The sequence below is a fragment of the Coccomyxa subellipsoidea genome (assembly GCF_000258705.1).
Source record: "Coccomyxa subellipsoidea C-169, whole genome shotgun sequence".
Lineage (NCBI taxonomy): Eukaryota > Viridiplantae > Chlorophyta > Trebouxiophyceae > Coccomyxaceae > Coccomyxa > Coccomyxa subellipsoidea.
In genome coordinates, this window is record NW_005178039.1 from 2,117,121 (window position 1) to 2,134,436 (window position 17,316).

At 54.6% G+C, this 17,316-nt stretch overlaps 4 protein-coding genes across 4 annotated transcripts; 1 reads left to right on the forward strand and 3 right to left on the reverse strand.

The window, feature by feature from the left end:
- Positions 1-160: 160 nt before the first annotated feature.
- Positions 161-5,292, reverse strand: COCSUDRAFT_61625 (hypothetical protein; the record flags this gene model as incomplete). The annotated part of the gene is made up of 14 exons (XM_005649893.1): positions 161-383; positions 750-846; positions 1,171-1,372; positions 1,593-1,852; positions 2,022-2,253; positions 2,340-2,480; positions 2,622-2,795; positions 2,973-3,131; positions 3,304-3,442; positions 3,707-3,873; positions 4,037-4,228; positions 4,492-4,640; positions 4,805-4,945; positions 5,277-5,292. The coding sequence occupies 14 exons, from the start codon at positions 5,290-5,292 to the stop codon at positions 161-163; spliced, it is 2,292 nt and encodes a 763-aa protein (XP_005649950.1).
- Positions 5,293-6,221: 929 nt separating this feature from the next.
- Positions 6,222-7,362, forward strand: COCSUDRAFT_61626 (hypothetical protein; the record flags this gene model as incomplete). The annotated part of the gene is made up of 6 exons (XM_005649894.1): positions 6,222-6,244; positions 6,364-6,439; positions 6,594-6,678; positions 6,762-6,907; positions 7,036-7,134; positions 7,246-7,362. 6 exons carry the CDS (start codon positions 6,222-6,224, stop codon positions 7,360-7,362), a joined length of 546 nt encoding a protein of 181 aa, XP_005649951.1.
- Positions 7,363-8,831: 1,469 nt separating this feature from the next.
- On the reverse strand, positions 8,832-12,408 carry COCSUDRAFT_13590 (general substrate transporter; the record flags this gene model as incomplete). The annotated part of the gene is made up of 10 exons (XM_005649895.1): positions 8,832-9,239; positions 9,496-9,685; positions 9,919-10,033; positions 10,272-10,464; positions 10,752-10,900; positions 11,209-11,323; positions 11,533-11,686; positions 11,903-12,045; positions 12,163-12,203; positions 12,351-12,408. Coding segments are annotated over 10 exons (1,566 nt in total), but the record flags the coding sequence as incomplete, so codon positions are not given.
- A 610-nt stretch (positions 12,409-13,018) lies between these two features.
- On the reverse strand, positions 13,019-17,212 carry COCSUDRAFT_65235 (hypothetical protein). The gene is made up of 12 exons (XM_005649896.1): positions 16,885-17,212; positions 16,512-16,682; positions 16,316-16,404; positions 16,153-16,228; positions 15,777-15,928; positions 15,527-15,666; positions 15,217-15,391; positions 14,941-15,056; positions 14,547-14,759; positions 14,182-14,343; positions 13,856-13,967; positions 13,019-13,673 (listed from the first exon to the last, which is right to left on the reverse strand). The coding sequence occupies exons 1-12, from the start codon at positions 16,959-16,961 to the stop codon at positions 13,525-13,527; spliced, it is 1,632 nt and encodes a 543-aa protein (XP_005649953.1). The 5' UTR covers positions 16,962-17,212; the 3' UTR covers positions 13,019-13,524.
- Between the last annotated feature and the right edge of the window lie 104 nt (positions 17,213-17,316).

The following is a 17,316-nucleotide window of genomic DNA, read 5'->3' on the forward strand; positions in this document are numbered from 1 at the left end:
TTCAGACCCAATGAAGGCCCTTCAGACCCGGGGTTATCGAGTACAAAAATGTGCCTTTTCTTATTCCTCATATCCGTCACTTGTGACTGCGCATGCTGCTGCTGCTGCTGCTGCTGCTGCTGCTGCTGCTGCTGCTGCTGCAGCACCGGCTGTGCGAGCTTTAGAAGACGAGCTTGCTGGCGACGAGGCGCCAGCCGCGGGCGCCGCAGAGGCGCATCTCGTACTCCTGCGTGAAGGTGGCGCGGTAGGAGTCGATGAGTGTGCCGTCGGCCGCCAGCAGCTCGCCGCCCTCCGTGAGAGTGGCTTCCACGAGCGCCCGCCTGCCGTCGCGCGAAGTCTCCACCCGGTCTATCGTCACCTCGCGCAGATCGTACCGCCAGTGCCTGCGCGCGTTGCATCACCCAGGCTTCAAAAGCCGAGGCAAGATCACACCCTCTCCTTTGTGCAGGACCCTCAGCTGGCATTCTCGCAAGTCACTCAGTAAGTCGCCTTGATGTTGCTCCCAAAAGAAGATAACTTTCCAAGGGCCTCACAGGGCCCCCACAGACTCCAGCTGAGGGGGTGTTGATGCCGCCAAAGAGCACTGAGGTGTTGCAAAAGAGTGCCTATGTTAGAGAGAGGCATTGACGCCCCCGCACTGACGCCCCCGCAGCGGCTGCTGCAGAATGCCAGCGCGCTCTGCATATCCGGCCTTCAATTCCTCCACTTTTTCTCCAACAAATCATGACCATGGCAAAGCCGGGGCGCACCTCTGGTCCTTGCGCAGGGCGTCGGCGCGCAGCTTCCAGGCCTGCAGCATGCGCTCGCCCAGGATGCCGTCCAGGCTTGCCACGTCATGGTCGCCACCTGGCACACCATCCCGCCCCGCTCAGCCCAGCAGCCCCTTCCCCTATGTTTATTTCCAGGCTTGTCCAAAATCAGTCAAGAAACGAGACATCCTCTTCTGCTGAGGACCTAAATCTCTCTGACTTGCATCCAAGAGTTACGGCCTGAGCATTGAGACCCCATCTGCCTTTCTCTTGCATCTTCTGACAGAATGTGGACAGATACAATGTCTTCCTCCGACGCAGGGTGGCCACGTGCCATGGCACGTGTCAGGAGAGCCTGTGGCAAGGCTTTGAAGCATTGTATTTGTCCATGAATTCGTGGAGAGTGCGGCCGGGTGCGCACCGAGGGCGGAGGCCTTGGTGGCCTGCCAGCGCAGCACGAGGGAGCGCGCGTCCTCCACAGCCAGCGGTGGCCCCGGGGGGACCAGCGTTTCCTGCACCCACCCCATGGCTGCTCGGCCGGGCGCCGTCACAGCAGCTGCGATGTTGGACGGCCGCAGCGCCTCGGGCTTCCTCCACCCAATGATCCCCACCGCGATGGCCGCCTGCAGTGCAGCACTCTTTTTTGCTCAGAACAGCAGTGATTCCCTGGGGCATCAGTCGTGCTCCGTCTGAAGAACCAGGACCTGGGGAGAGAGAATCTGCTTTCTGGCTGCAGATGCTCTACAGAACACCTTATCATGCTTCACATGATAAGTGGCGGCGGCCTCACACTACTGAGCACTGATCATCCATCAAATAAGGGAGGTGGGGCAGAGGCAGCACCAGGCCGAGGGTGAACTTGAAGAGGCGGATGGCGCGGCGCTGGCGCACGGCGGCGAAGGACTGCCACATCTCGCGCTCGATGTCCAGCGGCAGCATCGCCGGCCCCGACGGCTCCAGCGGGGGGATGCTGCTGGCCGCGCCCCACGCCTCCACCACTCCGTCGTCGCTGTCCGCGCGCGCCTCCCGGCTCCCGACGCGGCCGGCCGCCCCCGGCACGCCCGTCCTCAACGGCGCTGCTGCCGCCGCCACCGGCAGCTCCCCTGCGCATGCAGCCATTTTCTTCGACGGGCCGTGCACGGCTTTGGCAGGCAAGACCCCTGCGAGCGGCTGGGCTTATGCTGCCGGGAGTCTTGACAATTGATGCACCTCAAGAGAGCAATGGCACGAACAGGTGGTGATGCAGAAGGTAATCACATTCTCCACGATCACAGTTGGTATCCAAAGCGAGCCTGGGAGTGTTGGATCTGGGGTGCTTGCCTGCGTAGCGCCTGACCAGGGCGCCGACTGGCTCTTGCTTGGCGGTTTCCAGCTCCACTTCCGGCAGTGACTGGGGCGGCGCCTGCATGGCGGCTGCCGCGCCTGCCGAGGCTGCGATGGCTCTCCTGAGCTTCCCGCTGCTGCTGTGGCGGCTGGCTGCCTCGTCCTCAGCAGGTGACGCCACCTGCACTTGCATTGCCAGGCCATTCACGCTGTTGCCCATTTCTAGTGGGCAGATGCAGGAGCTGGGGGCATGGAAGAGGGGTACACCTTCTCTGCTGCGCTGAAAGAAGAGGTAGCAGTGCTGACAGCGGCCCTCTCAGTGGTTAGATCCAGAGGCGGCAGGGCTGCCGCTTCTGAGCCACTGTCAGACGCCTCTGGCTCAGCTGCACTCCCATGCTCGATTTCCTCCTGCACAGAATTGAACCGCTCCAACTTACAAACCAGCCCCCATAGTCACCAGTTAAATGCCGCCGGGCACCTCATGACAGTGCATTGGATGCACATGCAATCACAAAAGGATAAGATAGCTGGGAGGCTGACTGTGCTCACAGGGGAGGGCTGCTCTTCAGAGGGAGATGCGCGCTCTGGCACAAGGCCCTTCACCGCCCTCCATGAGGCTTTGGCGGCCGACACCGCGCCGCCCCGGAGCATGCGCGCGCCCCTTCCCACAAGGCTGCCCGTGCCGCCCAGCTTGCCCAGTACACCATCCACAACACCTCTCGACTGCACCCCCACATCACACACGCCTGAGTGTCATGGGCAGTGCATGTCTAGTAGCAGAGTATTCTGTTACCATCACGCGGGCTCCAAGCACTGGGCCAGCAAGAATGGGGTACAATCTGGCAATGATAGGCAAGCTAGTAAACGATGCAGTGGGACCAGTGAGGGGCGGCAAGTGACCTTGAGGTACAGGGTGACCTGGGGGTTGGCAAACCAGGTGTCCAGGTCCGCGGCCTTGGTGGAGGACCTGCGGAAGCTGCTCAAGGCGACGTCATCCAGCCATGACTGCGCCAGCGCCACCAATCCTGGCAGCATGTCCCCATCCTCCACCACCTGGGCCTGCCAATATGATTGCGGCTTCAGCACCTATTTCTTATTTATTGCTTGGAAGATCTGCACACGTGGAAAGGTACAGGGAGGACGCCGCTTGACACCAAGGTTGTCATTAATTTGTCTCTGAGATTGAGGATCCACTTTTGTTGTGAAATTGGGGACTTGGCGAAGGGCGTACCAGGATGAACTCCTGCACTGCTGGGTCGGGCGGCTGCGGCGCGTCGGCGGAAAGACAGAGCTCAGCTTCGGCCTCTTGCCTGCGGCCCAGCAGCAGCTTGCACACCGCCAGATCCACTCGCACATCCGCAGCCTCCTCACTGTGCATCCATTCGACAATTTCTCGTCAGCCGTAGCATCTTCTGAGCGCTGCTGCAGTTGCCGTCTTGTCAGAGCCGGCTACGGAATAATCCAGGAGAGAATGCATACATGGGAATCAGTGCGAGCGCCAAAGTGAGGGGAAAGGGCTGCCTGGCTATGTAAACAATGGTGCATCAAAAACACAACAATCTCCCGGCCCAGGAGCACTAATGATCACATCAGATTGCATGCAAGGTCTGCGAGCGGTAGGAACATGGGCGGACCCGAGGTCGGGGGCGGCGGCTTGGTAGCTGGTCAGGTAGCGGAGTGCGGTGCTGATCAGCGCGGGCTTCCGGGAGGCAACGCCCTCGGCGATGCAGGCGACGGCCGCAGTGTAGCGCTCCTGACTCGGAATCGCCTCCATGCTTGGGGCGCCGCCGTACAGAGCAACCTGCGGCAGAGGCAGATGCTCACAAGCTTGCACAGGCCGCTTCTCCGTCTCCATCTGTCAGTGCACTGCACCGTTTGTGTCCCATGGAAGCTCCCCTGCAAGCATTTCTAGCGTCGCAGCGACCAAGCACGGCGCGCGGCGCACAGAGCAGTGAGGAGGGCACCTGCTCTGCGGGGGTGGTGAGGCTGCGCAGCTGCTTCAGGTAGCTGGTGCGGTCCAGTTTGAGGCGCGGGAAGCGCTGCACGGGCAGCCCCTCCTGCCACAGCACTCCTGGCAGCGCCTCAAGGCCGACGGCTCTCTCCTCCGCCGATTGCTCCAAGCCCACCAGCTCCAGCGCAACCTGCGCCTGCAGCTCCTGCGACACCCACCGGCCGCTGTTATGTCTCCGGCATTACAGAAGGTAGTTGTGAAGGACCACTGTGCTACTTGTTGGAACACCCGCAGCATCATGCACATATAACAGCGGCTGAACATCCAGGCATCATAATACACATATCTGCAGAACCTGCAAGGCACATTTACCAGTAACCAGACAAGTGACCACCATTTATAAAGCCACCTTTTCTATTTCCTGACAACATATCCATTGCCAGTGATTCTGCTGGGAGTGATTTTCACAGCAGGCGAGGAGCGCGCCTCATGGGCTGCGGCGATGTCGGCCTGCAGCTCGGGGGCGGCCCTGTACTGCTGCAGGATGTCCAGAGCGGCCTTGAGCAGCCCCGAGCACTCCCTCACCTTGTCCTTGCCCTTCTCCTCCAGCCAGTACGCTGCACAGCACGCTCCACCATCACACTCACAATCCTCGCAACACTTACTTATCAACCTTTGGGGAAAAGGCATGCCCTTTGCTACAATTACAACCATTGCTCAGCCGTTATTCACGCAGCAGAGCATCGCTCTCATGTGGTGTAATTTGAAGAGCCTGGCGCACCTGCTAGGTCGCAGTGGGCCAGGGCGGCTGTGAGCGCCACATCTTTGGCCCGCCTGTCCATGCCATTGTCTTCCAGCCAGGCCTTGGCCCACCTGATGACCGGCTGCACATCCCCAGCTTCCTGCATGAGGGCGAATGCGCCTGCAGACACAGCATATGTCAGCTAAACCCCCAATGCAGGCATCGCAGGGGACGAAGGCCCGTGTTCTGTGGAGCGTGTGAGTGCAGGTGAGTGGGAGAAAGAGCATGCCTGGGAGGTGCGTATAGGGAATCTCAATCTGTAGAGAGCGGTCATAGGCCCGTCTGGACGTGTAGTCTGTCAGCACATTTGTGGTTGCCTCTAGAACAAGCGCTCTAGAGAGAACCATCTCCTGCACCAGTGCCGGGCGAGGGTTGAGGAAGGTACAAGCAGTGCAGTGTGTTGTAACCGTATACCAGCAAATTGACTGGGCTGGTTATTACCTGTGTGTACCCCACATCTGCCACATCGCTCAACAATTTCTCTGATGCTCTGAGACAGGTCTCCCTGCTTGCTGCCCGATTGACCCCCAGGACCTGATTGACGCAACACATTACAGATCTCCATAATTCTTGTTATACTGCGGCGGTAATATGTATGCATTTGTAAGAAGTGCATCTCCATGCAGAAACATCTTTTCTTCACAGGCCAGCATTCTTACTCGATACGCATCCATCGGCAGCATCACGCCATCAACATCGCTTCGAAACGCCTTGACGTTGACACATCGTCTTCTAGTGATCGCCCGATTTTTGTCGTTTGCCCGTTTGTGCAATCTTTGGAGATGGCGGGAACTGTTCGGATGCAAGGGCCTAGTACACGTCAAAGCCCCCATTTGTCTAGTGCTCCCCCTTGAGACTGTATTCTAATGCAAGGTCTCTGCAAGGTGAATCTCGAATCGTGTTGATGACTGGCCAAGTGTCAAGTCACAGACAGATTTCCCCGTTTGTGGACCCGTCAAATAAGCATTCAATCCCCCGGCTGCTTGTACTAATCAAGATAAAGAATTTTCAATCGAAAGATTTCTAAATGCAAGAAATTGGTGCTGCATGCTTGGCCCGGATTGGAGCATCAAGAATCCAAGATGAGGCCTTGGACTGGCCTTGAGGGGGTCCAGTCAACCACGACGACACGTCGCCCCGAGCAAGGATGATCGGTCCTCAGCGATCAACACAGAAGAAAGTCCCGTAAGCACGGGCATCCTCAATCGCAATGATCAGAGCCACTATGATGGGTCGCCCTCTCCGGTCGAGGGCTGCCTCGTTTATGGTAAAGAGCAGCGAACTCGTTTTAAATACTCGTATTTTGCAACAAAGGCTTTCTGGATGTGTCTTACCATTGAACACGTTGCTATGTGTCTGCAGGTTCCAATGCAAGTCAAACAGATGCGCACATGCCATGTCCCTGCGAAACCCAAGCGGGTTAGCTGCAGCATTGGGAAGAATCCATTCTTCAGGTAAGCTGCTCAATACCCATAGATGTTGTCTTTGTTGGAAATCACTTCATAGATGTGTACACTAAGGTCCAAATGTGTGCGCAGCAAGCCAGAGGTCAAAGTGTTGAATGTCCGTGGGGACTCCGTCAGTGTCAAGGACCTCACCACAAAGAACCGCACTGTCTTTGCCCTCCTGCGACACCTTGGCTGACCGGTAGGCTTCAGTATCTCACACGCGTGCCTGATGTGCTTGCGATCATTGATAACCCTCTTCCACTTGAGGAGCTCTGCCTGTACCTGAAAAGTGACGAAGGTACTCGGTGTGTTCTGTGCAGTTCTGCTGGCAGCAAGCGAAGGACCTGCTTGCTGCCAAGCCGGAGTTTGATGCAGTTGGCGTTGATCTGGTTGCGCTGAGCGTGGGTACGTGTCCTGCATGCTGACAGCAAATCTCCTGAACACTGCCTCCCAGGAGATTGTTTCGACGGACAGCTGTGGTCTCACAGGCGTGCCAGAGAAGGGCAAGCTGTTCTGCGAGCGGGTGCCCTTCCCTGAGGAGCTGCTGTTTCTTGACCCTGATCGACTTGCATACAGTGAGCTGGCGCTCTACGAAGGCATTGGCAGGACCTTCTTCAGCCGTGCAACACCAGCGGTGTGTTTGTTATCCACTCAATGTGTTGAGCGCTTGACAAATGTTTCATCACCAAACTTTGATGTACTGTACTCGTGCTTGTTGTAAAGTGACTAAGGCGATGACATGTGCTATCATCTGTGATGCAGGCCCTCAGCGGATTGAACTTTGACAAGTTCAAGGAAGCAGTCAAGGGCTACACCTTCGACATGACAAAGCCACCCAAGAATGATGATGCCTTTCAGCAGGTTATTCTCAAGCCTTTTCAAGTTTAGGTGCACCCAATTTGCTTGCCACAGATTCCAGTGTCATTTCTTACCATCTGGGTTGTCTATTTATTATTTTATATACTCTTTCAGGGAGGTCTCTTCATCTTTGATGGCGCCGAGGTGTTGTATGCGCATAAGGACGCGGGCACTGCCGATCATGCTCCCATGGCAGATGTTATTGCTGCTTGCTGCGGAAAGAAGAACTGAACTGGAATATACATTATTGTGCAAGTCCATCTCTGGCAAAGGAAGCAGGCTCATGACATGGATTTGGGGCAAAGCTGTGTCAACGACAGAACTCTACCATTGAACTGCCTGCTTACTTCTGCCGTGATGGTGTTGTGGTTTGCTTGTAAATCTTGACTGAGATGTCTTCTTGTGTTAGAATTCTAGATCTTGAACTTGAGTGGTCCGCACGGCACTTGGCTTGAAAAGATTCTAGTCTTCAATCGTCATCCATCTCTGAATTTGCTAATGTTTCGAGCGCCCAGCCCCTGCTTTTACAGCTCGCTCAGGCCGCAACACGAGTGTCTCACCTTTCTCAGGTGCTCCCCTAGATTGGCCGGACGAATTACGTGCGCATAAGAGTGCCATGCAGGAATGCAAGGCAACTTGGAGAAGTCACTGTCACATTTTTTTGCAAGCATCCCTTCTGCCCAGCTTGCAAGTGCTAGCTAGCGCTCACGGTTCTCAGCTTTGCTATTGCACTGTTCCTTGGGACTTGTTCCAGCGCTGGTTGCTCATTACCGCGTGCTAGCTATAACAGTCAGTATGGTGTCTAGCAGTGCCTTGGTAGTTCAAAAGTGCTTGCTATCAGAGTCCCATGTCCTGATATATATACCGCCTATATATAGGCGGGGATCAGAAATGTATGGAACTCACTGGTGCAGCAGAAACACTCACGACCCTCTGCATATTTGTGCCACTTCCTGGCAGCAGGCTCAAGAGTGTTCTAAAATGATAGATCAGCAGCACGCAACAAATTGAACTCACACAGACAGTATCACACCAACTTTTACAAAATTAAAAAGAGGATGCCAGGTAATTCTTGCTTGCATCTCAAGGTGAAGCGTTTCATCACTGAACAGCACAACTGCTCTTGGGCTTTCCCGCTTACATTTACTACTGTAGAGCTTTCTTAAGAGGTGCCTTATTCTTGGTCCTGCTCTTACAAAACTACGGCAGTGCCTTGATCTCATTGCATTTCAGCTGAAACATGCCCACAATATCACTTCCGTACAGACAGCCTCACTATCACTTAAGACCTTAGAGATTACCAAACTTCACTCATTCCCCACCTTCCTCAGACTTGCTCTGTCGGGACATTGCCTCTCGTTCCAACTAAGCAGTCCAACTCTCGAACCCCTTCTGACATGCAAACTCACCCGTGCTCTCATTGGCCAGCTTCAGTTGATGCAGTGGTCCCTCTTGCACCATTTAGGTGCTTTCAGCTGCAGAGCAACTTGATGCTCTGCTACTTTGCAACAGAGCTGTCTTCTCTCGAGGTGCAAGCACTCAGTGGTGGCCGCTGGCTGCGCCGTGGGTGACAGCTCACTTCTCAGCGGCAGTGGTCGGCAGCTGCCTGTCCACCCTCTTCTGGTTCCACGGCCAGTTTGGCACCCTGCATGCATGCAAGCATCACCCATCAGCCCATGTTCAAATAGTAAATTCTTTGCTCACATTCCGCTTTGTGCCACACCCATGCAAGAGCAGATCATGCCTTCACGCAGACACTCAAGGAATTGCAAACAAAAGACTGCATGGTGCATGGACAGATATGAAAGGGTGTCAATGCATGCATTAAGGGGTGTATGTAGGAACAAATGAAAGGGAGGGGATGCGTACGTGGCCCATGCATCCATCACGTTCTCCACAGCGATGCCCTTGGTCTCCGGCAGGCACAAGGCGACCCACGTGGTCATGATGAGAACCCAGCCGGCAAAGAAGAGGAACACTCCGTACTCCATGGAGCACATCATCTGGTTGAAGCACTGCCCGATGATGAAACTGGCAATGAAGTTGACAAAGACGGTGGTACACATGCCGGCCGTGCGGGTCTGGTTTGTGTGGATCTCGGACGGCACCTGCGCACATGCAAAGAAGCATTAGTCACCGGCTGACTCAGCGGACAGCTGAACATGGCAGGGCAAGCGCTTGTCACTGAAATAAGCAAGTGTCTAAGGAAGAATCCCTATACAGCATTCTGCATGTCCAAGAAGGTTGCTTGCAGGCAGAGACAGTCAGCATGGCAATGACATGGGCGATGAGTCACCGCAGAGGGTGGTGAGTCACCAATGATTATTCCATGAGTAGTGATGACAGAGAGGGAACGCCTCGCACCAGCCAGCCCAGGGGCCCCCAGGAGAAGGAGAAACAGGCCACGAAGATGCAGATACAGGTCAGCATCCCGTTGGCGATCTGTGCCGGAATGGAGCCATTCTTGAAGTTCACGGCTGCGATCGCGCCGGTGGCAATCTGCATGCCAAACATGATAGCCCCCGCCACGTAGAACAGCCACTTGCGGCCAGTCCTGCGGGGCAACACAGAATTCTAGTTCACAGCTGCCACACCACTATCTTGCACTTAAGGGAAAGACAGGGCAAGGCGACAACCTGGGCGATGAGTAATTGCTGAGTCACTTATGACTCATTAATGACTGACTCCACACTCGCTCCAGCTGCAGCATGCACTCGAGCAAGGCAGCAGACATGCAGTGCAGCTGCAGCTGCCAAGTCTCAATAGTGCTTCTCAGTGGGCACTCACCAGTCAACCAGTCCGATGGCTACGAAGGTGAAGACCAGATTGACTGTGTTGGTGATGACTGAGTTCATCAGCGAGGCCTTGACTCCAAAGCCCAGCACCTGGAAAAGCTGGGGCGCTGCACGCACACAAGCACATCCCCCTTCAGTGGACGCTCTTATCAAATTTTTTCTCCAGGCAAACAAGCCGTGCACAAGGGCTTACCAAGCCGGGCACCTGACAGCGCTGCATGCAGGTCTCAGCACCTAGCAAGAGGACCCTCAACAGACTCCATGCAAAGACCTGCGCGGCCCCCAGGAAAATGCTGACTGGCAGGCAGCAGGGGAGCGGCAATATGACACAAGGGGTGGGCGCACCATAGAACATGATGGCGTTCATCCCAGTGAATTGCTGGAAGAAGGGGATGAGCAGCGCTGCCATGGCCTGCTTGTAGTGGCCCCTGCTGTACAGCATGGCGACCGAGGCCCAGAAGGACTCCCCGCTCGTCTCCTTGGCATTCCTCTGAATGTCTATGAGCTCCTCCTGAATGTCGTGGCCCTCCGGGCGCATCTTCACCAGCACCTGCATGCATGGCAGAGGCAACACCGTCTGAGACCAATAATGTTCTTAACAGAGCCTAAACAGTCGGAGGCGGGCTGACAACGCCGCGCTACACCCGGTGACCCCGGGAGGCAACACTGTGACGGGGCAAAACGAGTCAAGACGGGCTGCAGAAGTCCATTGTAGGCTGCAGGACAATGCCCAGCACATGTGTCCCTCTGCACCACGGCTCTTCCGTTTCACATCTCCAGATTGTTTTTAGGGGGGACAGGCAGATGGCAGGCTGAGGCTCTCACCGCCTCGGCCTTGGCGAGGTTGTCAGGGTCGTGCTCCAGCACCGAGTTGGGGGTGTCGGGGCAGAGCGCAACCCCGATTGTGAACACGAGCGCCGGCACCAGAGCAATGCCGAGCGACCAGCGCCAGCCGTCTGCGTGGGCCTCCAGCCCTGCACAGCGCGCATGACTACATCAGTCAACATGACTACAGCATGACTAAAATTTGATTTTCTACTTCTGTTCGCTGTGCGCACACTGGCACTCAGGAAGGCTGCTGCAGCAGAGCATGAAAAAGAATTTGGTCGCAGTGCTGCTGGCCTTGCTGCAGTGATGTACAAGGGACTTCCTGGCTGTCTCTAAACAGGGCAAGGGCTGAGAGTTACACAAGCCCGGCGCTTGAAGTCTGATTTGTCTGGCTCTGTACAGTGCCGCACGGCTAGGCTGGGAACAAGATCAGGGAGGGGCCCAGGCTGCGCACCCCAGTTGATGAGGGATGCAACGAAGATGCCGATGGTGGTGGCGAGCTGGAACAGAATGTTGAGGCCTCCGCGCATTGAGGGGGGCGCCATTTCCGAGATGTAGGGGGGCACTGCCTGCACAGTCAGCAAGGGCACTTGTGTCAGCGCTGCCCTGATTTCAAAAAATGAAAGACAGCTGCAGTTGAAGAAGTGCACTGCTGGCTGCTGAGCAGCAGGAGCTGTCACCTATTCCACTGCAAGCAAGAACCAAACACCCGCTGTATTTCAGTGCTTGCACATTTGAGCAGCTGCCGCAGGTTCATGCCTGCTGCAAAGGGGCCCACCTCGTTGGCAAAGCCGATGCCGATGCCCAGGAAGATGCGGCCGGCAATGAGCATGCCGATGTTCTGCGCGAGCGCCTGCAGCAGCGCTCCGATGAGGAAAGCGATGCCTCCAGTCACCATGACACCACGGCGGCCCAGACCTCCGAGAGGCAGGCTGCGATTGGAGAGGAGGAGCACCACAATACCTACACACACACACAGCAGAGCTTCAGTTCTGTGATCTCTCAAGGTAGTGGCAGAGCAGCGGGTACTGCTGTGGTACACAACGGGAAGAGCAGGCAGTCCCATGGCGCACACAGCATTGCGGGGACAAGTGTCCTTTGAGGTGGCAGGGGAAGGCATGGGGGTTTGCTGTTGGGGCAAGTGAAACAATAGGAAGGGGACGTGCGCACTTGCGCCGGCGCCGGCCAAGAACATGGAAGAAGTCCAGAGCGTCAGGAGGTGATCATTGAATGTGCAGTAGGCGGACGAGGTAGACAATTTTTGGTTCGTCAGGACATGCGGATAGAATTTCTGCGTTGCAAAAGAGATACGTCAGAAAACGGAGTGCAGAGGTGTGAGCATCGGCCGACAGAAGCCAGTGACAGCGGCAGGACGAAAGGCAAAACGGAGAAGAGAAAGGCGGCTGACCTCTAAAAACGTGGGCATGCCCGTGACGCCCCCAGTAACTCCTGCAACACGGCACGAACGCAGTCAGGCGCCGATGAACCCAGATCCTGCACCGACTTTTCTATGCGGAAACAGCTGAAAGCACCCGGCCATCACAGTGCTACAACAAACCCCAATGGAACAACATGGGGACTGTGAAGGCGGCGCACCAAGGTCATAACCGAATAGCAGACCACCGCAGGCCGCCGCAGCGCAGACGAGGAGGATGCGGGGTTTTCGCCATAGCAAGGTAATGTTCTCGCGGACACCGAGCTTGGATGCGGCAACCTTTGACAGCAACAGAAAAATCCAATGAGTGAGGTTCGTGAAGAGACCGGCTCCTTTGGAAGCCTGTTGAGGTTGCACGAATGGGCGGCCAGAGTTGGGGTTTGCAAACTCAGGACCTTTGCAGGAAGCCAGCTGACAGAACTACATACAACTAAGTGGTAAGGGTGCATGAAACCACAGGATACAGTGATTCTATACTGACAAGAACGCCATAAATCTGCGTGAAGCAAGTCACCATTGAGCTTTGTTGATGGAGACAGAGGCAGACGGATTGAGGTGATGACGGATGGCTTGCTTGAAGTCCGGCTGAATGGAGACGACAGCTACTCGACACGATACTGAGCTACATTCGATGCAGAAATGCCACTGATTTGTGAAACAGCCGGCTGCTGTCTGGAGGTTGAAAAGGGGCCGATTGCCAAATCAGGACGTCTGCCACTTCAGCCACCTTCTAGCACCTTCTCAGCCACCTTCTTAGCATGTTCCTTCGCCATTATCGACACATTTTCTCCCTCGCATTATTTGTAGTGAAGTGAAATCGCATGGAATTGCACACCAAGCGCGTTCCTTTAAATATTCAGCGAAATGGATTGTAAATGTGCAGAAGACTCGCCAAGCTTCAAGCAATGCAACTTGAAGTTGCTGAAACAGCGTCGCACATCAACTGCAGCAGGCGAAGCTCAAAAGATTTGGAGTTCAAACTCTTTGAACTTGACTTTGGGTTCTAAAGAACGTTCGTTCTGCTGAGATTGAAGTGACATCGGTATGCTAATGAGATCAGCAAAAACAGCCTAGAGTCTGGACAAGTAATCCTCGCAGCGCCACAGACCCACAATGCATTATGTAAAAGAGGGGTGCACATATCTGCTTGGCAAAATTCGAATCCGCGTATGCACCTTGCATGCACGGTGCATGTACACCTCGCCTACCCGTTGGAGGACAATAGAATCACTGATAGCAGCACTGAAGACCTCATTACTGTGAAGGTGACCACTAAGATCCATGACAAATATCTGCTATGCCATGCCGCAGAGTTATCTGCACGTATCATCTGCATCAGCTGAAGCGCTTGAGCAAGACATAGCTGGCAAAGAAGTTTTTTCTTCTGGACAGCTTTGGCACGTAGAACGCTCTCAAGAGCGAAGATTTTGATCGTGTCACATCCACAAATGGCTCACTAGCCACCTCTTCCCATTTGTCAGGATCTGCCAAGCACACGAACTCACCTCATACTAGAGTAAGAGGAATGCAGACACCAAGTGCAATACCGGACACGTGAAGATCAGCACATTCCTGCTGTAATTATGTAGCCGACACCCAAAATGCATGCTGAAGCAGATGTTGGATGGATGCATGTGCTAACACTTGCCTTGCAGTGGTGGCGCACCTGGATGCTGCAGGCCCACAAAGAAGTGGCACTGGCTAGCATCGGGCCAGTAGTTGTCGGGCTCCTCTCGGTTGCCACTGTTCAGCTGAGGGGGTGCAGCTGCCGTGCCACCCTGCATTCAAGCCAAATAACCATGAGGACCAAGTTTTCTATCTGGGTGGAGGATGCCACTACCTAGGGCTATGACATGCTTCAGAAGTCCATCAGTATTGCTGTCAAAATGGCCTGTCCACATATGCATTCCCAAATAATAAGTGTCCGTGGTGCGCGGGCAGGAAACTTAACAGGATGTGCATTCAATGTGCAGGAGGATTACAGCGATGCACCTGGTCCAGGTCAAAAGGGACTGGCAGCAGCCCATGAAAGTCCGATTTGACAAACGCCAGACGGTACCAAGGGGCTGGGAGGAAGAATGACGAGGGGAATCGGTGCCACTCATCCCCCATGCACACATATGTGTGATTGCCGCTGTGCAACCCAGGCTCCTCCTGCGGCCACACTAGCGACTTGTCATGAGACTACCACGCTAATTCTGCTGTCTCTGGCGTCTCTATGAGGTGTGCAGCTGTGCAGCTGATGAGGCCACAGGAAGCAACAACTATCTCATTCCCAAAATCTACGTTAATTGCACTCAGGGGTTGGGCAACTGCAGAGGCTAGCAGGCAGAAGGAAAAATCATGAGGGCATCAACCTGGGGCAGGTGGCTGTACAGGTGCATGGGTGCGCCGTAATTGAGCCGCAGCGAAAGGGATCGTGACAGGGACAGGATTATTATGGCTAAGCAGGCGGCTCCAGTTGCGGCGCGAGCCATGAGCTGCACGGCCGGCCGAGGCAGCAGCCAGGACAGGCAGCCCTTCACTGTCGCTGGCAGCGCCGCCAATGTCATTGCAGCAGACAGACAGATCTGCGCAGCAGAGCACAGTTTTGCATCAACCCATCAAAGAAGGGTATTGGGGAAATTTGATCAACAAAGATTAGGAATTGCCCTGTCAAAAGGTCCTTGCAGGTTTGTCAGGTGGTGCTTCACAGAGAACACTGGCTCCATGCTGCTATCATGGCAGTCAAAGCAGTCTGAGCGTACCCACCAGAGGATAGACTGGGTACAAGAAACGCTCTTCCTTGTGCGGTAACAGTGATATGGCGAGCCCCCACACCCAGACAGGCAGCACTGCAATGAGCAGACGCATCCGAACATTCGTCCCTGCAGACACATCTCATGTTTGCCCACTGATGCCGTTGGGATACATTGTGCCGTTCTGGGCAGATTTGGATAGGCACTCTCTGATTGAAGCACAGCACAGCACTCTCGAGGCAGGCCCATCAAGGATGTGTAAACTTCCAAGGCAACATCAGATGCGCACCTCTGCGCTGCAGCATCAAGACAAGCCCAGACAGTGGAGCCAGTAGCGCCAATGGCAGCACCAGGTTCAGGTTGGTGAAGGCATTGCGCAAGTAGAACGTGCTGCTCTCCACCCCATACAGAGAGCTGTCCCCACCCCCCACGACATTGTACTTCACAAAATTCCACAATGTCACCTGCCGCACACACTTACCAGTCAAGCTTGCTCAGCAGCAATTGGATCATTGGAGCATTGAAGCATGCATTGAGATCCAAACAACACCATTCAACCTGGAGGTGGGACGGCTCAAGAGCATGATGAGGCCACTCACCGCCCACTTCCCATAGAAGAGCCTGTCTGTGACCACCAGCGGTGCAAGGGTCAGGGTGAGCGCGGCTATGGCAGTGCCAAGAGACCTTGTGAATGGAGCCGCAAACAGAACGTAAAAAGCATATGGCAGGAATGCCACTCCTGCACACCAAGACGGGGTCATAAGAAGTCCGGTCGATAAGTTTGGAGAATAAATAGAGAATGTAGAAGGTGTACATGACGTTCAGAAGTCAAACAGAGCAATCCCTCACCTGCCACTACCCACCCCAATATCACTCCAACAACAGCATAAACCACGACCAGCTGTGGCCTATTCCTGATAACGGCTGCCGCGGCCAGGGTCACAAAGTACATCACAAAGCTGCTCGGCAGAAGGGCGGAGGATGCTGAGAACATGCCCGCGCTGCACGCCAGCAGCAAAAGCAAGAGCTGCGCTGTCTTTGCCCCAGCATAGTCCCTCGTGGCCCTAACAGACCAAGTCGGATTCAAAAAGAGGCACACAGTCTCTTCACCAACATTGCAAGAGCTCACAGAAATTATCAACTGTCTTCCCATCGATGATCAGGTAGTGTCACAGAAGCTCTTTAATTAGATTTATCAGTCAGGAAAGGGGACCCTTCTGCTCACCTGACCAAGGCAGTCTCGCTGTACACCGATATCAAAGCAAGCACAGCTCTTGTGAGGTAGAAGACAGTGACCTTCCCTGTACACAGGATAGTCATTGGTGAGCCATGTGTCTCAGACTTGAATCCTGAGGAACATGCAGTCGCAGCAGTTTGAGACAGCTCACCTGGACCTGTGCCCAGCCACAGCGCTGCAGGGCCCGCCACTAGGGCATGCAGCAGCAGATATAGATGTGATCTGAGGGCAAATTGTGAGCTGCACCGCACAACACAATATCTTAACTGGTTTGCAAAAATTCCGCAGGAATTCTGCCTTGGAAGATAGTACTATTGAAGAATGATGCTGACTCCGAGGGCTCTCACCTGTACTCCCACGTCTGCATGCCATACCCATACAGTAGGAAATGTAGCGGCTCCCAGTAATTGTACACCTCGTCACAGTCGTGTATGATGTTGTACAGGGAGCTGAGGAGACGAGGCACAAGCAGGCAGAAGACAATGAAGGCGGTGCGGGGCTTCTTCCTCTCCAGGGACCTAGGTGGCCATATTAACAACCTCAACTCGATCATCTCTGATACTATGCTTTCAATTATAAGCACACGCGGGAATGAGCGGACCAGATTGACAAAGCCTGGGGTGATGGGACGCCCATCACATTTATATGTTTTTTGAAAGGAAGCATGCCGTGCTTTAGACATGCGCATCGTCTCACTATTAGACCATCTAAGCTTCTCACTTTGCTTTGAGGCCATTGGAAGACGTTGGGGCGCCACCCCCAGAAGTCCTGTTCTTTCTTTTCCTCAGGCCAAACATCAGCCCAGATCTCTCTGAGTCTCCAGTGTAAGAGCTTCAACGCAGACTGTCACTTCATAATTCAAGACACCATTTTATATTTGAATGCACTCCAGAATTATCCACGTTGTAATTGGTAAAATGCGAACCCATCAAAACGTGCGCATGAACTAGCGATGTTTCTTGAAGCTATTCTACTGATGGTGGACAGCAGAACGTAACCACACACACAGCTTTACCGAGGGAAAAGAACCCTTGATCGAATGTTCAAGGAAGTGCGAATTCCATGTGTGAAGGCATTTTGCAGGGCAACTTCCAATTGGGCAGAAGCAGTGGGGTGATGGGTAAATCGTTCCGAATGATGGTGTCGGAGTAT